This window comes from Carcharodon carcharias, chromosome X (genome assembly GCF_017639515.1).
Source record: "Carcharodon carcharias isolate sCarCar2 chromosome X, sCarCar2.pri, whole genome shotgun sequence".
NCBI lineage: Eukaryota > Metazoa > Chordata > Chondrichthyes > Lamniformes > Lamnidae > Carcharodon > Carcharodon carcharias.
Genome location: NC_054507.1, coordinates 27726037 through 27750068, shown reverse-complemented (window position 1 = coordinate 27750068; position 24032 = coordinate 27726037). Strand labels below are relative to the sequence as shown.

At 56.2% G+C, this 24032-nt stretch overlaps 1 protein-coding gene across 1 annotated transcript in view; it reads left to right on the top strand.

Annotated features, from left to right (window-relative positions):
• Positions 1–24032, top strand: part of LOC121273234 (low-density lipoprotein receptor-related protein 1-like) — a 428870-nt gene that overhangs the window by 50591 nt on the left and 354247 nt on the right. The window contains exon 2 of the mRNA XM_041180254.1: positions 10618–10740. Within this exon, the coding sequence (XP_041036188.1) occupies positions 10618–10740 (123 nt within the window). The remainder of the gene's footprint in view (positions 1–10617; positions 10741–24032) is intronic.

The window sequence follows — 24032 nt, the reverse complement described above, 5'->3', positions numbered from 1 at the left end:
CCTCCACCACCACCACCGACGCACAGGGGCAGCAGTGTGTGTACCATCTACAAGATGCACTGCAGCAACTCGCCAAGGGCTCCTTCGACAGCGCCGCCCAAACCCACCACCTCTACCATCTAGAAGGACGAGGGCAGCAGACACATGGGGAACACCACCACCTGCAAGTTCCCCCTCCCGAGCCACTCACCATCCCAACTTGGGAATATATTGGCCGTTCCTTCACTGTCGCCGGGTCAAAATCCTGGAACTCCGTCCCTAACAGCACCGTGGGTGTACCTACACCACACGGGACAAAATCCTGGAACTCCCTCCCTAACAGCGCCGTGGGTGTACCTACACCACACGGGGACAAAATCCTGGAACTCCCTCCCTAACAGCGCCGTGGGTGTACCTACACCACACGGACAAAATCCTGGAACTCCCTCCCTAATAGCGCCGTGGGTGTACCTACACCACATGGGACAAAATCCTGGAACTCCCTCCCTAACAGCGCCGTGGGTGTACCTACACCACACGGACAAAATCCTGGAACTCCCTCCCTACACCACACACGGGGACTGCAGCGGTTCAGGAAGGCGGCTCACCCCTTACCTTCTCAAGGGGGCAATTAGGGATGGGTAATAAACGCTGGGCCCAGCCCAGCGAGGCCCACATCCTGTGAATGAATAAAAACAAAAGCTTCACATGGGAGTTGCCATTTTCACGACTTCAGTTCATTGGAGAGCAGATCATTTCGGCTGCATTTAAACAGATGCAAGTGCGATGAAAGATCGTGGTTTTAAAACAATTTTTAAAAAAGTCACTGAAGCTATGAGTGTTAGGCGTAACATGTGTGCAGAGTTTCTAGTTAACCGCTTTGGCCTCTTTTAAGCTGTAATACGTGTGCTCTCTTTCCGGACATGGGTCTGATCAGTGCAGTCCAGTTTTTTTTTGTGTTACGTTCGTTCACGGGGATGTGGACATCCAGTGTTGAGGCACTAATCACTCGGAAGGAAGAGGGAGAGGTAGTGGTAACGTCACTGGACTAGTAACCCAGAGGGCCCAGGCTACTCTGGTTCAAACCCCACCACGGCAGCTGGTGGAACTTGAACTCAGTTAATAAAAATCCGGGACAGAAAGCCAGTTTCAGTTGCGGTCACCCTGACATCGATTGTCGTCAAAAAGCCGTCTCGTTCACTGACGTCCCCTCTAGGGAGGGAAATCTGCCGTCCTTACCCCGGCCTCGCCCTACACGTGACTCCAGGCCCCCCCCCCCCACCACACACACACACACACACATGGCAAGGTGGTTGACTGTTCCGAAAAGGAAGAGTTAGGGATGGGCACAAAATGTCGGCTTAAGTGCGACTCCTGCATCCCGTGAAAGAGTCAATAAATTTAAAGGGAAACTGCCAACCTTTAACTCCCTCGAGGAGGAGGAGGGAGGGCTGAATTGTCTCCTCTTGTTCCTGTGTAACAGGCTGGAGGAGGAGGGAGGGCTGAATGGCCTCCTCCTGTTCCTGTGTAACAGGCTCAAGGAGGAGGAGGGGGCTGAATGGCCTCCTCCTGTTCCTGTGTAACAGGCTCGAGGAGGGAGGAAGGGCTGAATGGCCTCCTCCTGTTCCTGTGTAACAGGCTCGAGGCGGGAGGAGAGGGGCTGAATGGCCTCCTCCTGTTCTTGTGTAACAGGCTCGAGGAGCAGGGGGCTGAATGGCCTCCTCCAGTTCCTGTGTAACAGGCTCGAGGAGGAGAGGGCTGAATGGCCTCCTCCTGTTCCCGTGAGGCTCAGTGAAGAGCACCCGGACAGTAGGAACACGGTTGATGAACTGCGCACCCCTCTCGTGCTCTTGTCTGCCCCTCGGTTTGACTGTGGCACGCATCCTGTGCCTGTGACTCAAGAGATTGATGTGACTGTCTGCCTGTGTACCGAGTAGTCGAAATGTCAGAGAGAGAGACACAAGCAATCCTGCGCCTGCACGGCACCCCACCACCCCCCCCCGCAAAAACCCCCCAGCTGTATGACTGCGACCATATGTGTAAATTGGCAGGAGCTGGGGAGCGAGTTCGAGTTGTTGGTTACAACACTGCACATCTGCTGTGAGCATTAAACTCCCACTCTCTCTCTCTCTCTCCCTGCGACTGCCAGAATTGCCTGCTCCAAGACCCATGGCCAGCGTTCTGGAGAAAAATATGTTTCCTGCGATGTGTTTGATCTCTCTCTCTCTCTCTCTCTCTCTGGTTCCAATACGAGCAGGACACCTCCCAACTACGCAGTAACAGAGAGGAGGCCATTCAGCCCCTCCTTGAGCCTGTTTTACAGGAACAGGAGGAGGCCATTCAGCCCCTCCTCCTCCTCGAGCCTGTTACACAGGAACAGGAGGAGACCATTCAGCCCCTCCTCGAGCCTGTTACACAGGAACAGGAGGAGACCATTCAGCCCCTCCTCGAGCCTGTTACACAGGAACAGGAGGAGGCCATTCAGCCCCTCCTCGAGCCTATTACACAGGAACAGGAGGAGGCCATTCAGCCCCTCCTCGAGCCTGTTACCCAGGAACAGGAGGAGGCCATTCAGCCCTCCTCTTCCAGCCTGTGACACAGGAACAGGAGGAGGCCATTCAGCCCCTCTACTTGAGCCTGTTCCGTCATTCAGTGGGACCAAGGTTGATCTGTATTTCAACTCCATTAATCCACCTTTTGCTTCATAGTCCCTAATTCCCCCTTACCCAGTAAAAGTCTATTGATTTTCAGAACTGAAACTTCAGATTTATGTGCGGGGATGGTGGGGGAGGTGAGAGTTCCAGGTTCCCGCTTCCCTCTGTGTGAGGAAGCGCTTCCTGACATCAGCCCTGAACGGCCTGGCTCCCAGTTTTCAGGTTCTGCACCCCTTCCAGCTCTTCCCCAACCAACAAAGGAAAAGGTTTCTCTCTGTCGCCCCTCTGTAGCCTGTGTGTCCGCTCGGCCCTGCCCCGCCAGCCTCTCCCTGCACCGCCTGTCCCCAGCCACAGCCTTGCCCCTGTCTACTCCCATGCCTGCCCCTCTTGAATTGGTTCCAAGTGTATATTCTGTTTGAAGAGCCTGGGAAATGTTAGCAGGAGGCCATTCAGCCCCTCGAGCCTGCTCCAACCCACTCCACCACCCCCCCCCCCCCCCACCCATCCAATATGATCGACTCCACTCTACCCGCCCTATCCCTCGATTCCCTCGTTACCCGAAAACCTATCGCTCTCTGAGTCCCGGATATACTCGTCAACGGGGCATCCACTGGGGTAGAGAATGTGTTATCTCCGAAAGCATGAACGAGGGACCCATGCTTTCCAGTGATGCTTCCTTTTAAAGTCACAAGTCCGTCTGCCCCTAACTGCCGTCTACAAGGACAGACGCTGCAATTCAGCTCCTTCCTGACCGCTTGCTCAAAATAGACCGTCCCGGTCACTTCCCTGGTTCCCCTCAACATGCAGATCACTTTCATCTTGGAAGGTGCTGTCGAAACCTCTCACTGTAGGTGTTTCTGCTTCACACAAGTCTCCTTGCACTCCCCCCCGCCCCCCCCCACCCCGCCCAACTTCATCTCACCCCCATCTCCATATCCTTCTATTCCTTTTTCCCTCGTGTGTTTATCCAGCTTATCCCCCCCACCATACATCAACGTTATTCACCTCAACCACACCCCGAGGGAGCGAGTCCCACCTTCTCCCCCGCTCCCCGTGGGAGCGAGTCCCACCTTCTCCCCCGTTCGCCCCGCAGGAGCGAGTCCCACCTTCTCCCCTGCTCCCCGCGGGAGCGAGTCCCACCTTCTCCCCACTCTCTGGGTAAAGAAGTTTCTCCTGAATTCCCCCGATTGGGTTTATTTGTGATCGTCCCCTGGTTCTGGTCTCTCTTTCACCCCCCCACCAGTGAAAATATCTTCTCTACGTTGACCCTATCGTAGTTTTAAAGACCTTGATCAGGTCACCCCCTCAGCCTTCTCTTTTCTAGAATAGAGGCCCAGCCTGTTCAGTCCTTCCTGATAGTTATAAACCTCTTAGTTCTGGATGCAGCCTACACTGCACCTTCCCCAGTGTCTCTGTACACTTGTTGTAATATGGAGAACAGAACTCTGCATGGTGCTCCGTGAGGTCTAACCAAGGTATATGCAGAGCATAGAGAGTGAGGGTTGTAGGAGCTGGAGGAGGTTACAGAGATAGGGAGGGGATGTAGGGGGCTGGAGGAGGTTACAGAGATAGGGAGGGGTGTAGGGGGCTGGAGGAGGTTACAGATAGGGAGGGTTGTAGGGGCTGGAGGAGGTTACAGAGATAGGGAGGGGTGTCGGGGCTGGAGGAGGTTACAGAGATAGGGAGGGGTGTCGAGGCTGGAGGAGGTTACAGAGATAGGGAGGGGTGTAGGGGCTGGAGGAGGTGACAGAGATAGGGAGGGTTGTAGGGGGCTGGAGGAGGTTACAGAGATAGGGAGGGTTGTAGGGGCTGGAGGAGGTTACAGAGATAGGGAGGGCTGGAGGAGGTTACAGAGATAGGGAGGGTTGTAGGGGCTGGAGGAGGTTACAGAGATAAGGAGGGTTGTAGGGGCTGGAGGGGGTTACAGAGATAGGGAGAGTTGTAGGGGCTGGTGGAGGTTACAGAGATAGGGAGGGCTGGAGGAGGTTACAGAGATAGGGAGGGGTGTAGGGGGCTGGAGGAGGTTACAGATAGGGAGGGGTGTCGGGGCTGGAGGAGGTTACAGAGATAGGGAGGGGTGTCGGGGCTGGAGGAGGTTACAGAGATAGGGAGGGGTGTCGAGGCTGGAGGAGGTTACAGAGATAGGGAGGGGTGTAGGGGCTGGAGGAAGTGACAGAGATAGGGAGGGTTGTAGGGGGCTGGAGGAGGTTACAGAGATAGGGAGGGTTGTAGGGGCTGGAGGAGGTTACAGAGATAGGGAGGGCTGGAGGAGGTTACAGAGATAGGGAGGGCTGGAGGAGGTTACAGAGATAGGGAGGGTTGTAGGGGCTGGAGGGGGTTACAGAGATGGGGAGGGTTGTAGGGGCTGGAGGAGGTTACAGAGATAAGGAGGGTTGTAGGGGCTGGAGGGGGTTACAGAGATGGGGTGGGTTGTAGGGTCTGGAGGAGGTTACAGAGATAGGGAGGGTTGTAGGGGCTGGAGGAGGTTACAGAGATAGGGAGGGTTGTAGAGGCTGGAGGAGGTTACAGAGATAGGGAGGGGTGTAGGGGCTGGAGGAGGTTACAGAGATAGGGAGAGGTGTAGGGGCTGGAGGAGGTTACAGAGATAGGGGTGTAGGGGCTGGAGGAGGTTACAGAGATAGGGAGGGGTGTAGGGGACTGGAGTGGGTTACAAAGATAGGGAGGGTTGCAGAGATGGGGAGGGCAACGAGGCCATGGAAGGTTTTGAACTCGCGGGCGAGAATTTTGACATCCAGGACTGCTCTACCTGTTGCGTTCTTACTCTGCGGTGTAGCACACGGGGCCTGTCAGCTCCCTGAGATTTCACAACCCTTGGGGGACATGTTGATGCTGCTGCTGCTGCATTGCAAAATTAAGAGCTGACACTCTGCAAACATTTACATGGAACCAAATATAGTTTTGCAGCAGCGTTTGGTTAATGTGTTCTCTCTGTGTGTGTGTGTGTTTGTGTTTGTGTGTGTGTTTCTGTGTGTGTTTCTGTGTGTGTTTCTGTGTGTGTGTTTCTGTGTGTGTGTTTCTGTGTGTGTGTTTCTGTGTGTGTGTTTCTGTGTGTGTGTTTCTGTGTGTGTGTTTCTGTGTGTGTGTTTCTGTGTCTGTGTGTCTGTGTGTCTGTGTGTCTGTGTGTGTGTTTCTGTGTGTCTGTGCGTGTGTTTCTGTGTTTGTTTCTGTGTTTGTTTCTGTTTGTTTGTGTGTGTGTGTGTGTTTGTGTGTGTGTGTGTTTGTGTGTGTGTGTGTTTGTGTGTGTGTGTGTTTCTGTGTGTGTGTGTTTCTGTGTGTGTGTGTTTCTGTGTGTGTGTGTTTCTGTGTGTGTGTGTTTCTGTGTGTGTGTGTTTCTGTGTGTGTGTGTGTGTGTTTCTGTGTGTGTTTCTGTGTGTGTTTCTGTGTGTGTGTGTGTGTGTGTTTCTGTGTGTGTTTCTGTGTGTGTTTCTGTGTGTGTTTCTGTGTGTGTTTCTGTGTGTGTTTCTGTGTGTGTTTGTGTGTGTGTGTCTCTGTGTGTGTCTCTGTGTGTGTCTCTGTGTGTGTCTCTGTGTGTGTCTCTGTGTGTTTCTGTGTGTGTTTCTGTGTGTCTTTGCGTGTGTGTGTGTTTCTGTGTGTTTCTGTGTGTTTCTGTGTGTTTCTGTGTGTTTCTGTGTGTTTCTGTGTGTTTGTGTGTGTTTGTGTGTGTTTGTGTGTGTTTCTGTGTGTTTCTGTGTGTTTCTGTGTGTTTCTGTGTGTTTCTGTGTGTTTCTGTGTGTTTCTGTGTGTTTCTGTGTGTTTGTGTGTGTTTCTGTGTGTGTGTGTGTCTTTGCGTGTGTGTGTGTGTGTTTGTGTGTGTGTTTCTGTGTGTGTGTGTGTGTGTGTGTGTGTGTGTGTTTCTGTGTGTGTTTCTGTGTGTGTTTCTGTGTGTGTGTGTGTGTATGCGCGTGTGTATGCGCGTGTGGCGTAGGGAAACAGTTCTAGGAACTTAGGAAAGATGATCCAGATGCCCGACACTGTGGGGTGTGGGTTCGTGGGGGAGGAGGGTGGGGCAGGGGGGTAGGTGGGGGAAAGTTGGATGTTTAACAAGGCGGCGGAGTTGGGGGGGTGGATGAAACGTGTTGTCGGTTGGTGGGGGGGAGGGGGAGGCGGTGGCTGCTGGGGAACAGTGTGCAAGTTGAAGGTTTCGATTGGAGGTCTGTGTTATCGTGCAGGACAGGCAATACGAGCATACTGACCAGGGGCAGGAGTAGGCCATTCGGCCCCTCAAGCCTGCCCCGCCGTTCAGTCGGAACTCGTGGCTGGTCTGACCGTAACCTCAATCCCACATTCCCGTTTCCCCCCGATAACCCATCACCCCCCTCCCCCCCCCTTGTCAATCAGGAATCCATCCACCTCGGCCTTAAAAACATTCAGAGACTCTGCTCCCACCGCCTTTCGAGGAAGAGAGTTCCAGAGACTCACCCACCCCCTCGGAGAGAGAAAACATTTCTCCTCGTCTCTGTCCTAAATGCACAACCCCCTTACTTTTAACCAGTGACCCCCTCGTTCTACATTCTCTCCACATCCACCCTGTCGAGACCCCCCTCAGGATCTTATAGGTTTCGATCGAGTCGCCTCTCCACTCTTCTAAACTCCAGCGGATACAAGCCCAGCCTGTCCGACCTTTCCTGATGAGACAACCCCGCCCGTTCCAGGCGTTAGTCTGGTTAAACCTTCTCTGAACGGCTTCCAACGCATTTACACCCTCCCTTAAATAAGGAGACCAGCGGTGATCGGAATGTGCCATCTAATACTGATCGAGTCGCCTCGCACTCTTCCAAACTCCAGCGGATATAAGCCTAGTCTGTCCGACCTTCCCTCATAAGACAACCCGCCTGTTCCCGTGGTGTAAACTTTCTCTGAACTGCTGACACATTCACACCTTTCTTCAAATGAGACCCGTAGCGTGCACAGTACTCCAGTTAAGTTAAAGGCCGGGATGGCAAACTTTTGTCTTGTCCGCTGATGAACCATTAATCAGCACCTTTTTAAAGTTGGTGAAACATCCCCCCAAGTGGCTTCCCAGGGGACATATTTACACACCAGTCCATGTTTGACACGGAGGAGATGTTAAGGACAGGTGACCAGGCGGTGAGCTTTTTAAACAGAGGAATCGGGGAGGGTGGGGTGGAGAGATTCAGGGAGGGAAGCAGGGTCAGTGCAATCTTTTCTCTCTCTCTCTCTCTCTCTCTCTCTCTCTCTCTCTCTCGGGTTCCGATTTGAGGTGCTTTTTTGATTATTTTTTTAGTTTGTTCCAGGGCTCCATTATTCGCCACCCCCGACTGCTTTATCGACGCAGTCACCTAGTAACATTAGCTCATGTTGTTTGTGTTGAATTCTTTCGCAGGGTTTCCTTCCTTAGATTGATGAGTGAGTGAGAAAGCCAGGAGGAGGAAGAACTCCATAATGTAGAGCAGACCAGCCAGTGTCAGACTCAAGTATTAATCAGATCAGAATGGTAGGCTAACCATGAATCAGTGCTGAATGAGTTTGCCAAGTGATGCCTTTTATTATCTGCAGAGTCTCTGTAGTACTATTATTATTATTAATAAACCCCCCATGAAGGATTCCAGCCCCACGGCAAGCGTGGTTTCGTAAGATGAAACGAATAAGCACGGCTCCTGACGTTTTAGCGTTGGGGTCCGATCAACCCGGGGGCTGTTCCCCTCTGAGTGAAGGGAGATCGAGAGGGGATCGGATAGAGGTGGGTGGGGGTGGGGGTGGAACACACAGATTTGAGGTTCTGGACATTGGGGTGATGTTGGGGATGGGGGTGGGGGTGGAACACACAGATTTGAGGTTCTGGACATTGGGGTGTTGTTGGGTGTGGGGGTGGAACACACAGATTTGAGGTTCTGGACATTGGGGTGTTGTTGGGGGTGGGGGTGGAACACACAGATTTGAGGTTCTGGACATTGGGGTGTTGGGGGTGGGGGTGGGTGGAACACAGATTTGAGGTTCTGGACATTGGGGTGTTGTTGGGGGTGGGGGTGGGTGGAACACACAGATTTGAGGTTCTGGACATTGGGGTGTTGTTGGGGGTGGGGGTGGGGGTGGAACACACAGATTTGAGGTTCTGGACATTGAGGTGTTGTTGGGGGTGGGGGTGGAACACAGATTTGAGCTTCTGGACTTTGGGGTGTTGGTGGGGTTGGGGGTGAGGGTGGAACACACAGATTTGAGGTTGTGGACATTGGGGTGTTGTTGGGTGTGGGGGTGGGGGTGGAACACACAGATTTGAGGTTCTGGACATTGGGGTGTTGTTGGGGGTGGGGGTGGGGGTGGAACACACAGATTTGAGGTTCTGGATATTGGGGTGTTGGTGGGGGTGGGTGGAACACACAGATTTGAGGTTCTGGACATTGGGGTGTTGTTTGGGGTGGGGTGTGTGGAACACAGATTTGAGCTTCTGGACTTTGGGGTGTTGGTGGGGTTGGGGGTGAGGGTGGAACACACAGATTTGAGGTTCTGGACATTGGTGGGGGGGGTGGGGGTGGAACACACAGATTTGAGGTTCTGGACATTGGGGTGAGGGTGGGGGTGGAACACACAGATTTGAGGTTCTGGACATTGGGGTGTTGGGGGTGAGGGTGGAACACACAGATTTGAGGTTCTGGACATTGGGGTGTTGTTGGGGGTGGGGGTGGGTGGAACACACAGATTTGAGCTGGACATTGGGGTGTTGTTGGGTGTGGGGGTGGAACACACAGATTTGAGGTTGTGGACATTGGAGTGTTGTTGGGTGTGGGGGTGGGGGTGGAACACACAGATTTGAGGTTCTGGACATTGGGGTGTTGTGGGGGTGGAACACACAGATTTGAGGTTGTGGACATTGGGGTGTTGTTGGGGGTGGGGGTGGGTGGAACACACAGATTTGAGGTTGTGGACATTGGGGTGTTGTTGGGGGTGGGGGTGGGTGGAACACACAGATTTGAGGTTGTGGACATTGGGGTGTTGTTGGGGGTGGGGGTGGGTGGAACACACAGATTTGAGGTTGTGGACATTGGGGTGTTGTTGGGGGTGGGGGTGGAACACACAGATTTGAGGTTCTGGACATTGGGGTGTTGTGGGGGTGGAACACACAGATTTGAGGTTCTGGACATTGGGGTGTTGTTGGGGGTGGGGGTGGGTGGAACACACAGATTTGAGGTTGTGGACATTGGGGTGTTGTTGGGGGTGGGGGTGGGGGTGGAACACACAGATTTGAGGTTCTGGATATTGGGGTGTTGTTGGGGGTGGGGGTGGGTGGAACACACAGATTTGAGGTTCTGGACATTGGGGTGTTGTTGGGGGTGCGGTGTGTGGAACACAGATTTGAGGTTCTGGACATTGGGGTGTGGGTGGGGGTGGAACACATAGATTTGAGGTTCTGGACATTGGGGTGTTGGGGGTGGGGTTGGGGGTGGAACACACAGATTTGAGGTTGTGGACACTGGGGTGTTGTTGGGGGCGGTGAGTGTGGGGGTGAGGAGGAACCTTATTCCCGCAGCGTGCGGTGACGACTTGGAACTCTCACCACCCCACCCTCACCCCCCCTCCTCCTCCTCCTCCAGGGCCGCCTGGACCCCGACCTGCTTCGGGATCAGCGGTTCACACTGTGCTGAGCGGCGCCGAGAGGGACCTGGCGCAGTTGGGTGGTGGGGGGTGGAGGGGGGCCATTAAGTTGTCTCTTGCCGCCTTCTCATTGCGCGTCCTGTTCCCTGCTTTGATCCTCGCCTGCCTTAATGATTATAATTACCAATGTGGAGCCGCTTCTGTTGCCAAACGTGTCTGAAATCTTTGTACACAGAGGCCGATGATAGCGTACACTTGAACCTTTCTGCTGTGTCTTATTTTCTTGTCTGGCCTGCCCGGGGTGTGGAGGTGGGGGAGAGTGGGGAAGGGGAGGGTGGATGGACGAAACCTGCCCGGCGTCTGCCTAATTGTTGCCTGCTTTCTGTCTCCTTATTTCCACCACCCCCACCAGGGCAGAAAACATGTAGCCCCAAACAGTTTGTGTGCAAGGATCAGCTAACGTGTATATCCAAAGGCTGGCGTTGTGACGGAGAGCGAGACTGTCCCGATGGCTCGGACGAGACAGCGGATGTCTGTAAGTATGACGGCAGGAAGCAGCGCTCGGGGGGGACAGACGCTAAAGATTCCGGTGGTTGTAGGAAGTTTCGGCATCAGGCAAGGCAGTTCAACTATTCCATTTCGAGAGGACTGCTGGAGAGGTTCACCCGCATGTGTAGACCTTAGACAGCTGTGTCTCAGTCAGCTCTTGAGCTCGCCTCTTTAACAGTAGCTGCTGCATTGGAGTTCTGACACTCAGGCACAAATATCCAGGCCAGCGCTGTGGGAGGGTCAGCGCCGCACTGTGGGAGGGTCAGCGCTGAGGGAGAGCCGCGCTGTCGGAGGGTCAGCGCTGAGGGAGCGCCGTGCTGTGGGAGGGTCAGCGCTGAGGGAGTGCAGCGCTGTGGGAGGGTCAGCGCTGAGGGAGCGCAGCACTGTTGGAGGGTCAGCGCTGAGGGAGCACCGCACTGTCGGAGGGTCAGTGCTGAGGGAGCGTCGCACTGTTGGAGGGTCAGTGCTGAGGGAGCGTCGCACTGTCGGAGGGTCAGTGCTGAGGGAGCGCTGCACTGTCGGAGGGTCAGCGCTGAGGGAGTGCTGCATTGTTGGAGGGTCAGCGCTGAGGGAGTGCCGGGCTGTCGGAGGGTCAGCGCCGAGGGAGCGCCGCACTATCGGTAGTGACGCCTTTCGGGTGATACGTTAAACCAGAGGGAGACGGGGGAGAATGTGGGACTTGCTCCCGCGGGGAGAATGTGGGACTCGCTCCTGCGGGGAGCGGGGAGAATGTGGGACTCGCTCCCGCGGGGAGCGGGGAGAATGTGGGACTCGCTCCCGCGGGGAGAATGTGGGACTCGCTCCCGCGGGGAGAATGTGGGACTCGCTCCCGCGGGGAGAATGTGGGACTCGCTCCCGCGGGGAGAATGTGGGACTCGCTCCCGCGGGGAGAATGTGGGACTCGCTCCCGCGGGGAGAATGTGGGACTCGCTCCCGCGGGGAGAATGTGGGACTCGCTCCCGCGGGGAGAATGTGGGACTCGCTCCCGCGGGGAGAATGTGGGACTCGCTCCCGCGGGGAGCGGGGAGAATGTGGGACTCGCTCCCGCGGGGAGAACGTGGGACTCGCTCCCGCGGGGAGAATGTGGGACTGGCTCCCGCGGGGAGAATGTGGGACTGGCTCCCGCGGGGAGAATGTGGGACTCGCTCCCGCGGCGAGAATGTGGGACTCGCTCCCGCGGGGAGAATGTGGGACTCGCTCCCGCGGGGAGAATGTGGGACTCGCTCCCGCGGGGAGCGGGGAGAATGTGGGACTCGCTCCCGCGGGGAGCGGGGACAATGTGGGACTCGCTCCCGCGGGGAGAATGTGGGACTCGCTCCCGCGGGGAGAATGTGGGACTCGCTCCCGCGGGGAGCGGGGAAAAGGTGGGACTCGCTCCCATAGTGGGTGGTCGAGGTGAATAGCGTCGATGGATTGAAGTGGGGGAAGCTGGATAAACACACGAGGGGGAAAGGGATAGAAGGATATAGTGATGAAGTGAAGTCAGTGAGGGGAGCAGGAGCAGGCTCATGTGCAGAGATTGAGCAGACTAGGCCTGTATCCTCTCGAGTTTATAATGATAGGCGACCTCACTGAAACATACCAAAATCTTAGGGAGCTCCACTGGGTTGTTTTTTTTAATTCATTCATGGGATGTGGGTGTGGCTGAGCCCAGCATTTATTGCCCATCCCTAATTGCCCCTTGTGAAGGTGGGGCACCCACGGTGCTGTTAGACAGGGAGTTCCAGGATTTTGTCCGTGTGGTGTAGGTACACCCACGGCGCTGTTAGGGAGGGAGTTCCAGGATTTTGTCCCCGTGTGGTGTAGGTACACCCACGGCGCTGTTAGGGAGGGAGTTCCAGGATTTTGTCCGTGTGGTGTAGGTACACCCACGGCGCTGTTAGGGAGGGAGTTCCAGGATTTTGTCCGTGTGGTGTAGGTACACCCACGGCGCTGTTAGGGAGGGAGTTCCAGGATTTTGTCAGTGTGGTGTAGGTACACCCACGGCGCTGTTAGGGAGGGAGTTCCAGGATTTTGTCCATGTGGTGTAGGTACACCCACAGCGCTGTTAGGGAGGGAGTGCCAGGATTTTGTCCCGTGTGTGGTGTATGTACACCCACGGCGCTGTTAGGGAGGTAGTTCCAGGATTTTGTCCCCGTGTGGTGTAGGTACACCCGCGGCGCTGTTAGGGAGGGAGTTCCAGGATTTTGTCCGTGTGGTGTAGGTACACCCACAGCGCTGTTAGGGAGGGAGTTCCAGGATTTTGTCCGTGTGGTGTAGGTACACCCACAGCACTGTTAGGGAGGGAGTTCCAGGATTTTGTCCGTGTGGTGTAGGTACACCCACAGCACTGTTAGGGAGGGAGTTCCAGGATTTTGTCCGTGTGGTGTAGGTACACCCACGGCACTGTTAGGGAGGGAGTTCCAGGATTTTGTCCCGCGTGGTGTAGGTACACCCACGGCGCTGTTAGGGAGGGAGTTCCAGGATTTTGACCCGGCGACAGTGAAGGAACGGCTGATATATTCCCAAGTCGGGATGGTGAGTGGCTGGGAGGGGGAACTTGCAGGTGGTGGTGTTCCCCATGTGTCTGCTGCCCTCGTCCTTCTAGATGGTAGAGGTGGTGGGTTTGGGTGGTGCTGTCGAAGGAGCCCTTGGTGAGTTCCAAGGTATATGAAGGAAGGGTGTTTCCCCTGGCTTTGTAGGGTGGGGGGGGGTGGTGGGGGGGTGGTTGGGGGTGGGGTGGTGGGGGGAGGTAGTCTATAACCAGGGGGGACACAGCCTCAGGAGAAGGGGCTGGCCATTTTGGACTGAGATGAGGAGAATTTAGAGGGCTTGTGAATCTTCGGCACCGCCAGGGGAACGTAGACGCTCAACCGTTGAACATGTTCAAGATTGAGATCACTAGATTCCTTAACCCTAAGAAGTAGGAGCAGAAGCAGGCCATTCAGCCCATCAAGTGTGTTCCGCCATTCAATGAGATCAGGGCTGATCCGATAATCCTCAACGCCACTCTCCTGCCTATTCCCCCATAGCCCTTGATTCAACATAATGGATTCTATTAGCTGAGGTATTAAAGATGTCCTGGGGTCTGGGGGGTGGGGTCTGGGGGGGTGGGGTGGGGGGTGGGGGTGGTGTGAATGGTCCCACTCCTCCGGTTCCTGCGTCAGGGCTAGCCCAGAGGGAGTGGGCCGAGCGTGTGAGCGTGTGTGAGGTGTGTGTGAGGTGTGTGTGAGTGTGTGTGTGAGTGTGTGTGTGAGTGTGTGTGTGAGAGTGTGTGTGTGAGAGTGTGTGTGTGAGAGTGTGTGTGTGAGAGTGTGTGAGTGTGTGAGTGTGAGAGTGTGTGTGTGAGAGCGTGTGTGTGTGTGAGAGCGTGTGTGTGTGTGAGAGTGTGTGAGTGTGTGTGTGTGTGTGTGCGCGCACGCGCGCGGTGGGACCCTGTGCCATTGAATGTTTGCGCCCTGACGAGAGCTGATTGCTGGTTAATCCTGCTCATTGGAAGGAGATCGGGCTTCTTAAGCGCCGTGTAATCCCCAAAAGCGGCCGGGGGGCTTGTACAAACGCTCCCCTTGTAATGTGGCAGAGTGGCGGCCGCTGTGCTCTCCATGTGCCTGAAGGTTTCCAGGATCTGGGCTGTAAGTGCTGCTCCGGGGCTTTGAGAGGGTGATTAGGAGCGGATTAGGAAAGGGATCTGCGGTCGGAGACGGTGGATATGCTGATTACCCAGGCCCCTCATGTTCTTTTGTGCCGTGTCGGGTAACCGGTGGGTGGCCTGCCTTTATGTAATTAAACACCTCGCCCTCCGCACTGTCAGCGGACAAGACCGAAGACAGGCGGTTCACAATCCGCTCCTCCGTTCCCGATCACCCCCTCCCTCTTTTGCAAAACGCAACAGCATTAGGAGCAGGAGGAGGCCATTCAGCCCCTCGAGCCTGCTCCTCCCTCCCATTCCCACCCCCACCCAACTTCACTAAGATCAGGGCTGATCTGATGCTACCCCCTCCCTCCCACCTTCACTAAGATCAAGGCTGATCTGATTGTGGCCTCGACACTCCACTTTCCCTCCGTCCCCATAACCCTCGACCCCCCCCCCTCGTCGATCAGAAACCCGTCTCACTCGGCCTCGGGTATATTCACTGACCCGGCCTCCGCTGCTCTCTGTGGGGGGTGGGGGGGCGGGTCAGAATTCCACAGACTGACCACCCTCTGAGGGAGGAAATTCCTCCTCGTCTCCGTCTTCAATGGGAGACCCCTTATTCTGAAACTGTGCCTCCCTCCTCCTCCCCCCTCGTTCTAGATTCCCCCCATGAGGGTGGGGGGGAGGGGAAACACCCTCTCAGCATCCACCCTGTCAAGCCCCCCACCCCCCTCCTCTCAGAATCTGATCTGTTTCAATAAGATCACCTCTCGTTCTTCTAAACTCCCAACGGGGTCCAGGGCCCAACCTGCTCAACCTTTCCCCGTGAGACAAACCCCCCCCTTCGTCCCAGGGATCAGCCGAGCGAACCTTCTCTGAACGGCCCCCGATGCCAGTACGTTACCCCCCCCTCCCTTAAGTAAGGAGACCGGACTGTCCACAGGGCCTCCGGGTGTGGTCTCACCAACGCCCTGTACAGCTGGAGCAAGACTTCCCCCTTGACTTTTATACTCCATCCCCCCCCTCCTTGTAATAAAGGCTGACACTCCATTGCCCTTTCCTAACACTTGCTGTACCTGCACGCTGACTAATTGTCAACCTGTGCAGATTGTTCTCCAGTCTCCCATTTCACCAGCGGCGATGCTCCATCTGCCTGCCTGGACAACCCCTTTCACTGGATCGTAGATGGTCAGCGGGCAGGTATACCACAAGTGGTTAGGAAGGTTAAATGCTACCTTGCCCTTTGGTGCCAGGGTGATGGAGCTCAGGAGCGAGGAACCCGTTCTACGGGGTTGGACAGAGTATTGGCGAGACCACAGTCGATCACCACAACTTGCTGCGTTTTTAAAAAAAAATCATCCCCCCCCCCCACCCTTCTTCAATCTGTGTCCCCCTCTGGTTACTGACCCTCCCACCGCTGGAAACAGTCTCTCCCTCTCTACTCTACCCCAAACCCCCCACTTCGTGATATTGAACATCTCGATTCAATCTCCCCACCTCCCTTACCCTTCTCTGCTCTAAGGAGAACAATCCCAGCTTCTCCAGTCCCTCCACGTGAACTGAAGCCCCCTCATCCTCCCCCCCTCCCCCGGTCCCGTTCTGGTAAATCTCCCTCCGCAGCCTCTCCGAGACCCTCTACTTCCTTCCTGGAGTGCGGGGCCCGGGATTGGGGACACGGTGCTCCAGCTGGGATTTCTATTAAGAGTAGAAAAGCAGGGTATGTTGTCATAAGCGGGAGGGCCGTAAACGGAGGGATTCAGAAGCAAGCATGCAAGCAGAGAGACATAGGAAATAGGAGCAGGAGTAGCCAATTCGGCTCTTTGAGCCTGCACCCCCATTCAATATGATCGCAGCCGATCCTCTTTGTCAACACCGTTCCCCCGCTCTCTCCCCTTCACACCTTTCGAGTCTGGAAATCTATCTAATTCCTTCTTAAATATATTCAGGGACTGGGACCGCCACAGCCTCCTGAGGTAGAGAATTCCACAGGTTCATCACCCTCTGAGTGAAGACCTTTCTCCTCATCTCACTCCCAAATGGCCCACCCCGTATCCTGAGACTGTGACCCCCCTTGTTCTAGACCCTCCCCCTGACCCCAGCCAGAGGGAACACCATCCCTGCATCCGGTCTGTCCATCCCTGTCAGAATTTTATACCTTTCAATCAGATCCCCTCTCATTCCCCTAAACTCCAGTGAATACAGGCCTAGTCGGCCTAGTCTCTCCTTATACGACAATCCTGCCATCCCAGGAATCGGTCTGGTGAACCTTCGCTGCTCTCCCTCTAAGGGCAAGTATATCCTTCCTTAGGTAGGGAGACCCAAACTGCCCACACAATACTCCAGGTGTGGTCTCACCAAGACCCTGTACAGCTGCAGTAAGACATCCTCGCTCCTGTACTCAAGTCCCCTCGCAATGAAGGCCAACATAACCATTTGCAGATGTGGTGGTGGCCTTTATTGTGAGGTGCATCTACAAGGCATAAGTCAGGAGTGTGATGGGATGCTCCCCACTTGCCTGGATGAGTGCGGCTCCCACAACACTCGAGAAGCTTGATACTCTCCAGGACAAAGCAGCCTTGCTTGAGCCTCTGTGGAGCTTCTTGAGTGTTGTGGGAGCTGCTCTCATCCTGGCAAGTGGGGAGTGTTCCATCACAATCCTGACTTGTCCTTCTAGATGGTAGAGGTGGTGGGTTTGGGCGGCGCTGTCGAAGGAGCCTTGGCGAGTTGCTGCAGTGCATCTTGTAGATGGTACACACACTGCTGCCCCTGTGCGTCGGTGGTGGTGGTGGAGGGAGTGAATGTTTGTGGATGGGGTGCCCCATCGAGCGGGGCTGCTTTGTCCTGGACGGTGTCGAGCTTCTCGAGTGTTGTGGGAGCTGCTCTCATCCAGGCAAGTGGGGAGTGTCCCATCACACTCCTGACTTGTGCCTTGTAGATGGTGGACAGGCTTTGGGGGGAGTCAGGAGGTGAGTGACTCTCCGCAGGATTCCCAGCCTCTCTGACCTGCTCTTGTAGCCACTGTGTTTATGTGGGGAATTTATCTGAGAATCATTCTGCAGTGAAGCTATGACCGGAGATATGAGGAAGGATTGAGGAGACTGGGCCTGTATTCCTTGGAGTTGAGGAGGATTGGAGGCGATCTCATTGGAACAAACCAAATTCTCTCAGGGGGAGGCAGGGTAAATGCAGGAAGCTTGTTTCCCTTGGCTGTGGTGGTGGGGGAGGGGTGGGTCTGTAACCAGAGGATACAGCCTCGAGATAAGGGGCCACTTTGGATTGAGGAGGAGGAATCTCTTCACCCAGAGGGTGGTGAATTTTTTTTTATTTGTTCACGGGAGCTGGGCGTCGCTGGCAAGGCCGACATTTGGTGCCCATCCCTATTTGCCCCCCTGGAACTGAGCATCTCGCTCGGGCGTTTCAGAGGGGCAGTTAAGCGTCGAGCGCATCGCTGTGGGGGGGTGGGGGGGGGTCCTGAAACCGGGTAAGGACGGCAGGTCTCCCTTCCCTGAAGGGACGCCCGTGAACCAGATGGGTTTTTGTCGACAATCGATGTCACAGTCACTGTGACTGAAACTGGCTTTCTGTCCCGGGTTTTTATTAATTGAGTTTAAATTCCACCAGCTGCCGTGGTGGGGTTTGAACCCGAGTAGCCTGGGCCCTCTGGGTTACTGGTCCCGGGAGCTCATCAGTACGCGCCCCTCCCCATCCCCACTCCCACTGCCACTCCCCACTCCCACCCGGCCAAAGTGTTGGGAACTCCCTACCCCAGTGGAGGCTCTGGGGGTTGGGGGGGGCGAGATTGAACGGGGTGGGGGGATGTGGGGATAGAGCAGGGAAAATGGTGTTTGAGGTAGCGGGTCCGACGTCTCATTGAATGGAGGAGCGGGTGGGAGGGGCCGAATGGACTCCTCCTACGCACACACACACAACCCCCCCCCCCCCCCACCCCCGTGCGATGTGTTTGCTCCTTCCGGTATCTATCTAATCCCCCCTATCTGTGTGACCTTCCACAACCCTCCCGGATCCCCACGCTCCTGCAGTTAAGGTACCCGACACCCCCCCCACCCCCCCACAAACTGCAGGATTCCCATCGCTCCCCCATCGGCGGCCGTGCCTTCAGCTGCCTGGAGCCCCGAGCTCTGGAATCCTCCCTCTACTCTACTGGGCGAGGCGCTGCCGCTCCCTCGGGCGCTGACCCTCGGGACAGGGCAGCATGAAGCGACCCTGTGGCATTCTGCCCCAAGCGGGGCAGACCACGGGACAGGTTGCGTCTCATGTCAAGACGGTGCAGAATGTAATCTGGATGAATCATTTTCTCGAGCTGCCGAACCCTCCACTTGCTGCTGTCCGGAATGTAGTGAAACAGGATGTGCTGCAGACATAGGAACTGACTAACTTGGAAAAAGCTAGACTCCTGCAGTTTTATCCATTGACACTGCTTTCCAAAAAGTGAGCGCAGGCATCTCACGTGGACTCTTACACAACACTGCTGAGCATGTGGGTTTGCCTAGGTAGAATAATAGGATCCACGCTAGACTGTGGTGTCGAGCAGTGAAAACCTGGGTCCTTTCCTCCCCAGATTCAGCTGGTGATACCCTGGTCGCAGGGGTTTATCAATGCGGTCCACCTCGCCGATTGCAGCGCGAATTTCTCTTTGGGTTTTCTCTTCCTTTAGGGCCATGCCCATTTTTCAGTTCCGCTAGGAGCGGAGGCCGTGAAATGCGGCGCCCGGTCCGCAGTTAGCGCGTCCGTTGTGCTGTCGAGCGAGCGCCAGTGCTGTGGGAGGGTCAGCGCAGAGGGAACGCCGCTCTGTGGGAGGGTCAGCGCTGAGGGAGTGCCGCACTGTCGGAGGGTCAGTGCTGAGGGAGCGCCGCACTGTGGGAGGGTCAGCGCTGAGGGAGCGCCGCACTGTGGGAGGGTCAGCGCTGAGGGAGCGCCGCACTGTGGGAGGGTCAGTGCTGAGGGAGCGCCGCACTGTGGGAGGGTCAGTGCTGAGGGAGCGCCGCACTGTGGGAGGGTCAGTGCTGAGGGTATACCTGTCGGGGTTTGAGGTGAACCCCTGTTACTCCCTCCCTCCTGCCGGTGGGACTGACCCAGGCAGCCGTCTTGGCAGCAGACGCCGGTCTAGACGCCGCTGGGCCGGGCGGGTGTGTGCGCTCTCGCAGCCAAGCTCTCTCCACGTGGACTAATTGGAAACAAGTCCTGCCTCTGACTGTCAGAGCGTGGGAGTAACAGCAGGGAGAAGCCCTGTCAGAGTCTTGTTTCTCTTTAAAGGATCCGGGATTATGTTTCCCCCCCAATTACCTGGAGGGGTGTGCACCGGCGTTTCTAATCCCCCTTAGCGACCTCTCGTATTCAACAACCCCCCACCCCCCAACCTCTTCATTTGTCCGCTCTGGCAGCGAATGACCCAGTTTACATTTCTCCCATCCCCCACCGGACCCCCGCTCACCTCCCATTTCCTTTCAGAGACCCCATGCTGCAGATATGAGCCTCATCTCTGGCACCGGGAGAGCTTTTAAATCATGAGCTGCTGTCTCTGAGCGTTCCCAGCCTCTCAGGAGGACGGTCAGGATTGCTGCAGATTGCCGGCCTGGGCCTGCATTGGATGCCTGTCCGCAGATCCATCTGTCATGTGTGCTCTGCCCCCAGCACGCTCAATCCCCCTCTCCCCCCAGCACGCTCAATCCCTCCCTCTCTCTCTCTCCCCCCAGCACGCTCAATCCCCCTCTCCCCCCAGCACGCTCAATCCCCCTCTCCCCCCAGCACGCTCAATCCCCCTCTCCCCCCAGCACACTCAATCCTTCTCTCTCTCTCTCTCCCCCCAGCACGCTCAATCCCTCTCTCTCTCCAGCACGCTCAATCCCTCTCTCTCTCCAGCACGCTCAATCCCTCTCTCTCTCCAGCGCGCTCAATCCCTCTCTCTCTCCAGCGCGCTCAATCCCTCTCTCTCTCCAGCGCGCTCAATCCCTCTCTCTCTCCAGCGCGCTCAATCCCTCTCTCTCTCCAGCGCGCTCAATCCCTCTCTCTCTCCAGCTCGCTCAATCCCTCTCTCTCTCCAGCGCGCTCAATCCCTCTCTCTCTCCAGCACGCTCAATCCCTCTCTCTCTCCAGCACGCTTAATCCCTCTCTCTCTCCAGCACGCTCAATCCCTCTCTCTCTCCAGCACGCTCAATCCCTCTCTCTCTCCAGCGCGCTCAATCCCTCTCTCTCTCCAGCACGCTCAATCTCTCTCTCTCTCCAGCACGCTCAATCCCTCTCTCTCTCCAGCACGCTCAATCCCTCTCTCTCTCCAGCACGCTCAATCCCTCTCTCTCTCCAGCACGCTCAATCCCTCTCTCTCTCCAGCACGCTCAATCCCCCTCTCTCTCCAGCACGCTCAATCCCTCTCTCTCTCCAGCACGCTCAATCCCTCTCTCTCTCCAGCACGCTCAATCCCTCTCTCTCTCCAGCACGCTCAATCCCTCTCTCTCTCCAGCATGCTCAATCCCACTCTGTCCCCAGCATGCTCAATCCCTCTCTCTCTCTCTCTCTCCCCACAGCCCGCTCAATCCCCCACTCTCTCTCTCCCCCCAGCATGCTCAATCCCTCTCTCTCTCTCCAGCACGCTCAATCCCACTCTCTCTCTCCAGCACGCTCAATCCCTCTCTCTCTCCAGCACGCTCAATCCCTCTCTCTCTCCAGCACGCTCAATCCCTCTCTCTCTCCAGCACGCTCAATCCCTCTCTCTCTCCAGCACGCTCAATCCCTCTCTCTCTCCAGCACGCTCAATCCCTCTCTCTCTCTCTCTCTCTCTCTCTCTCTCCCCAGCACGCTCAATCCCTTCCTCTCTCTCTCTCTCCCCAGCACGCTCAATCCCCCTCTCTCTCTCCAGCACGCTCAATCCCTCTCTCTCTCCAGCACGCTCAATCCCTCTCTCTCTCCAGCACGCTCAATCCCTCTCTCTCTCTCCAGCACGCTCAATCCCTCTCTCTCTCCAGCACGCTCAATCCCTCTCTCTCTCCAGCACGCTCAATCCCTCTCTCTCTCTCTCCAGCACACTCAATCCCACTCTCTCTCTCCAGCACGCTCAATCCCTCTCTCTCTCCGGCACGCTCAAACCCTCTCTCTCTCCAGCACGCTCAATCCCTCTCTCTCTCCAGCACGCTCAATCCCTCTCTCTCTCCAGCACGCTCAATCCCTCTCTCTTTCCAGCACGCTCAATCCCTCTCTCTCTCCAGCACGCTCAATCCCTCTCTCTCTCCAGCACGCTCAATCCCTCTCTCTCTCCAGCACGCTCAATCCCTCTCTCTCTCCAGCACGCTCAATCCCTCTCTCTCTCTCCAGCACGCTCAATCCCTCTCTCTCTCCAGCACCCTCAATCCCTCTCTCTCTCCAGCACGCTCAATCCCTCTCTCTCTCCAGCACGCTCAATCCCTCTCTCTCCCCAGCACGCTCAATCCCTCTCTCTCCCCAGCACGCTCAATCCCTCTCTCTCCCCAGCACGCTCAATCCCTCTCTCTCCCCAGCACGCTCAATCCCTCTCTCTCCCCAGCACGCTCAATCCCTCTCTCTCTCCAGCACGCTCAATCCCTCTCTCTCTCCAGCATGCTCAATCCCTCTCTCTCTCCAGCATGCTCAATCCCTCTCTCTCTCCAGCACGCTCAATCCCTCTCTCTCTCCAGCACGCTCAATCCCTCTCTCTCTCCAGCACGCTCAATCCCTCTCTCTCTCCAGCCACGCTCAATCCCTCTCTCTCTCCAGCACGCTCAATCCCTCTCTCTCTCCAGCACGCTCAATCCCTCTCTCTCTCCAGCACGCTCAATCCCTCTCTCTCTCCAGCACGCTCAATCCCTCTCTCTCTCCAGCACGCTCAATCCCTCTCTCTCTCCAGCACGCTCAATCCCTCTCTCTCTCCAGCACGCTCAATCCCTCTCTCTCTCCAGCACGCTCAATCCCTCTCTCTCCTCCAGCACGCTCAATCCCTCTCTCTCTCCAGCACGCTCAATCCCTCTCTCTCTCCAGCACGCTCAATCCCTCTCTCTCTCCAGCACGCTCAATCCCTCTCTCTCTCCAGCACGCTCAATCCCTCTCTCTCTCCAGCACGCTCAATCCCTCTCTCTCTCCAGCACGCTCAATCCCTCTCTCTCTCCAGCACGCTCAATCCCTCTCTCTCTCCAGCACGCTCAATCCCTCTCTCTCTCCAGCACGCTCAATCCCTCTCTCTCTCCAGCACGCTCAATCCCTCTCTCTCTCCAGCACGCTCAATCCCTCTCTCTCTCCAGCACGCTCAATCCCTCTCTCTCTCCAGCACGCTCAATCCCTCTCTCTCTCCAGCACGCTCAATCCCTCTCTCTCTCCAGCACGCTCAATCCCTCTCTCTCTCCAGCACGCTCAATCCCTCTCTCTCTCCAGCACGCTCAATCCCTCTCTCTCTCCAGCACGCTCAATCCCTCTCTCTCTCCAGCACGCTCAATCCCTCTCTCTCTCCAGCACGCTCAATCCCTCTCTCTCTCCAGCACGCTCAATCCCTCTCTCTCTCCAGCACGCTCAATCCCTCTCTCTCTCCAGCACACTCAATCCCTCTCTCTCTCCAGCACCATCAATCCCTCTCTCTCTCCAGCACCATCAATCCCTCTCTCTCTCCAGCACGCTCAATCCCCCTCTTCCCCCAGCTCGCTCAATCCCCCTCTCCCCCCAGCTCGCTCAATCCCTCTCTCCCCACAGGACGCTCAATCCCTCTCTCCCCCCAGCACGCTCAATCCCCCTCTCTCTCCCAGCACGCTCAATCCCTCTCTCCTCCAGCTCGCTCAATCCCTCTCTCTCTCCAGCACGCTCAATCCCTCTCTCTCTCCAGCACGCTCATCCCTCTCTCTCTCTCCAGCACGCTCAATCCCTCTCTCTCTCCAGCACGCTCAATCCCTCTCTCTCTCCAGCACGCTCAATCCCTCTCTCTCTCCAGCACGCTCAATCCCTCTCTCTCTCCAGCACGCTCAATCCCTCTCTCTCTCCAGCACGCTCAATCCCTCTCTCTCTCCAGCACGCTCAATCCCTCTCTCTCTCCCAGCACGCTCAATCCCTCTCTCTCTCCAGCACGCTCAATCCCTCTCTCTCTCCAGCACGCTCAATCCCTCTCTCTCTCCAGCACGCTCAATCCCTCTCTCTCTCCAGCACGCTCAATCCCTCTCTCTCTCCAGCACGCTCAATCCCTCTCTCTCTCCAGCACGCTCAATCCCTCTCTCTCTCCAGCACGCTCAATCCCTCTCTCTCTCCAGCACGCTCAATCCCTCTCTCTCTCCAGCACGCTCAATCCCTCTCTCTCTCCAGCACGCTCAATCCCTCTCTCTCTCCAGCACGCTCAATCCCTCTCTCTCTCCAGCACGCTCAATCCCTCTCTCTCTCCAGCACGCTCAATCCCTCTCTCTCTCCAGCACGCTCAATCCCTCTCTCTCTCCAGCACGCTCAATCCCTCTCTCTCTCCAGCACGCTCAATCCCTCTCTCTCTCCAGCACGCTCAATCCCTCTCTCGTCTCCAGCACGCTCAATCCCTCTCTCTCTCCAGCACGCTCAATCCCTCTCTCTCTCCCAGCACGCTCAATCCCTCCTCTCTCCAGCACGCTCAATCCCTCTCTCTCTCCAGCACTCTCAATCCCCCTCTCTCTCCAGCACGCTCAATCCCTCTCTCT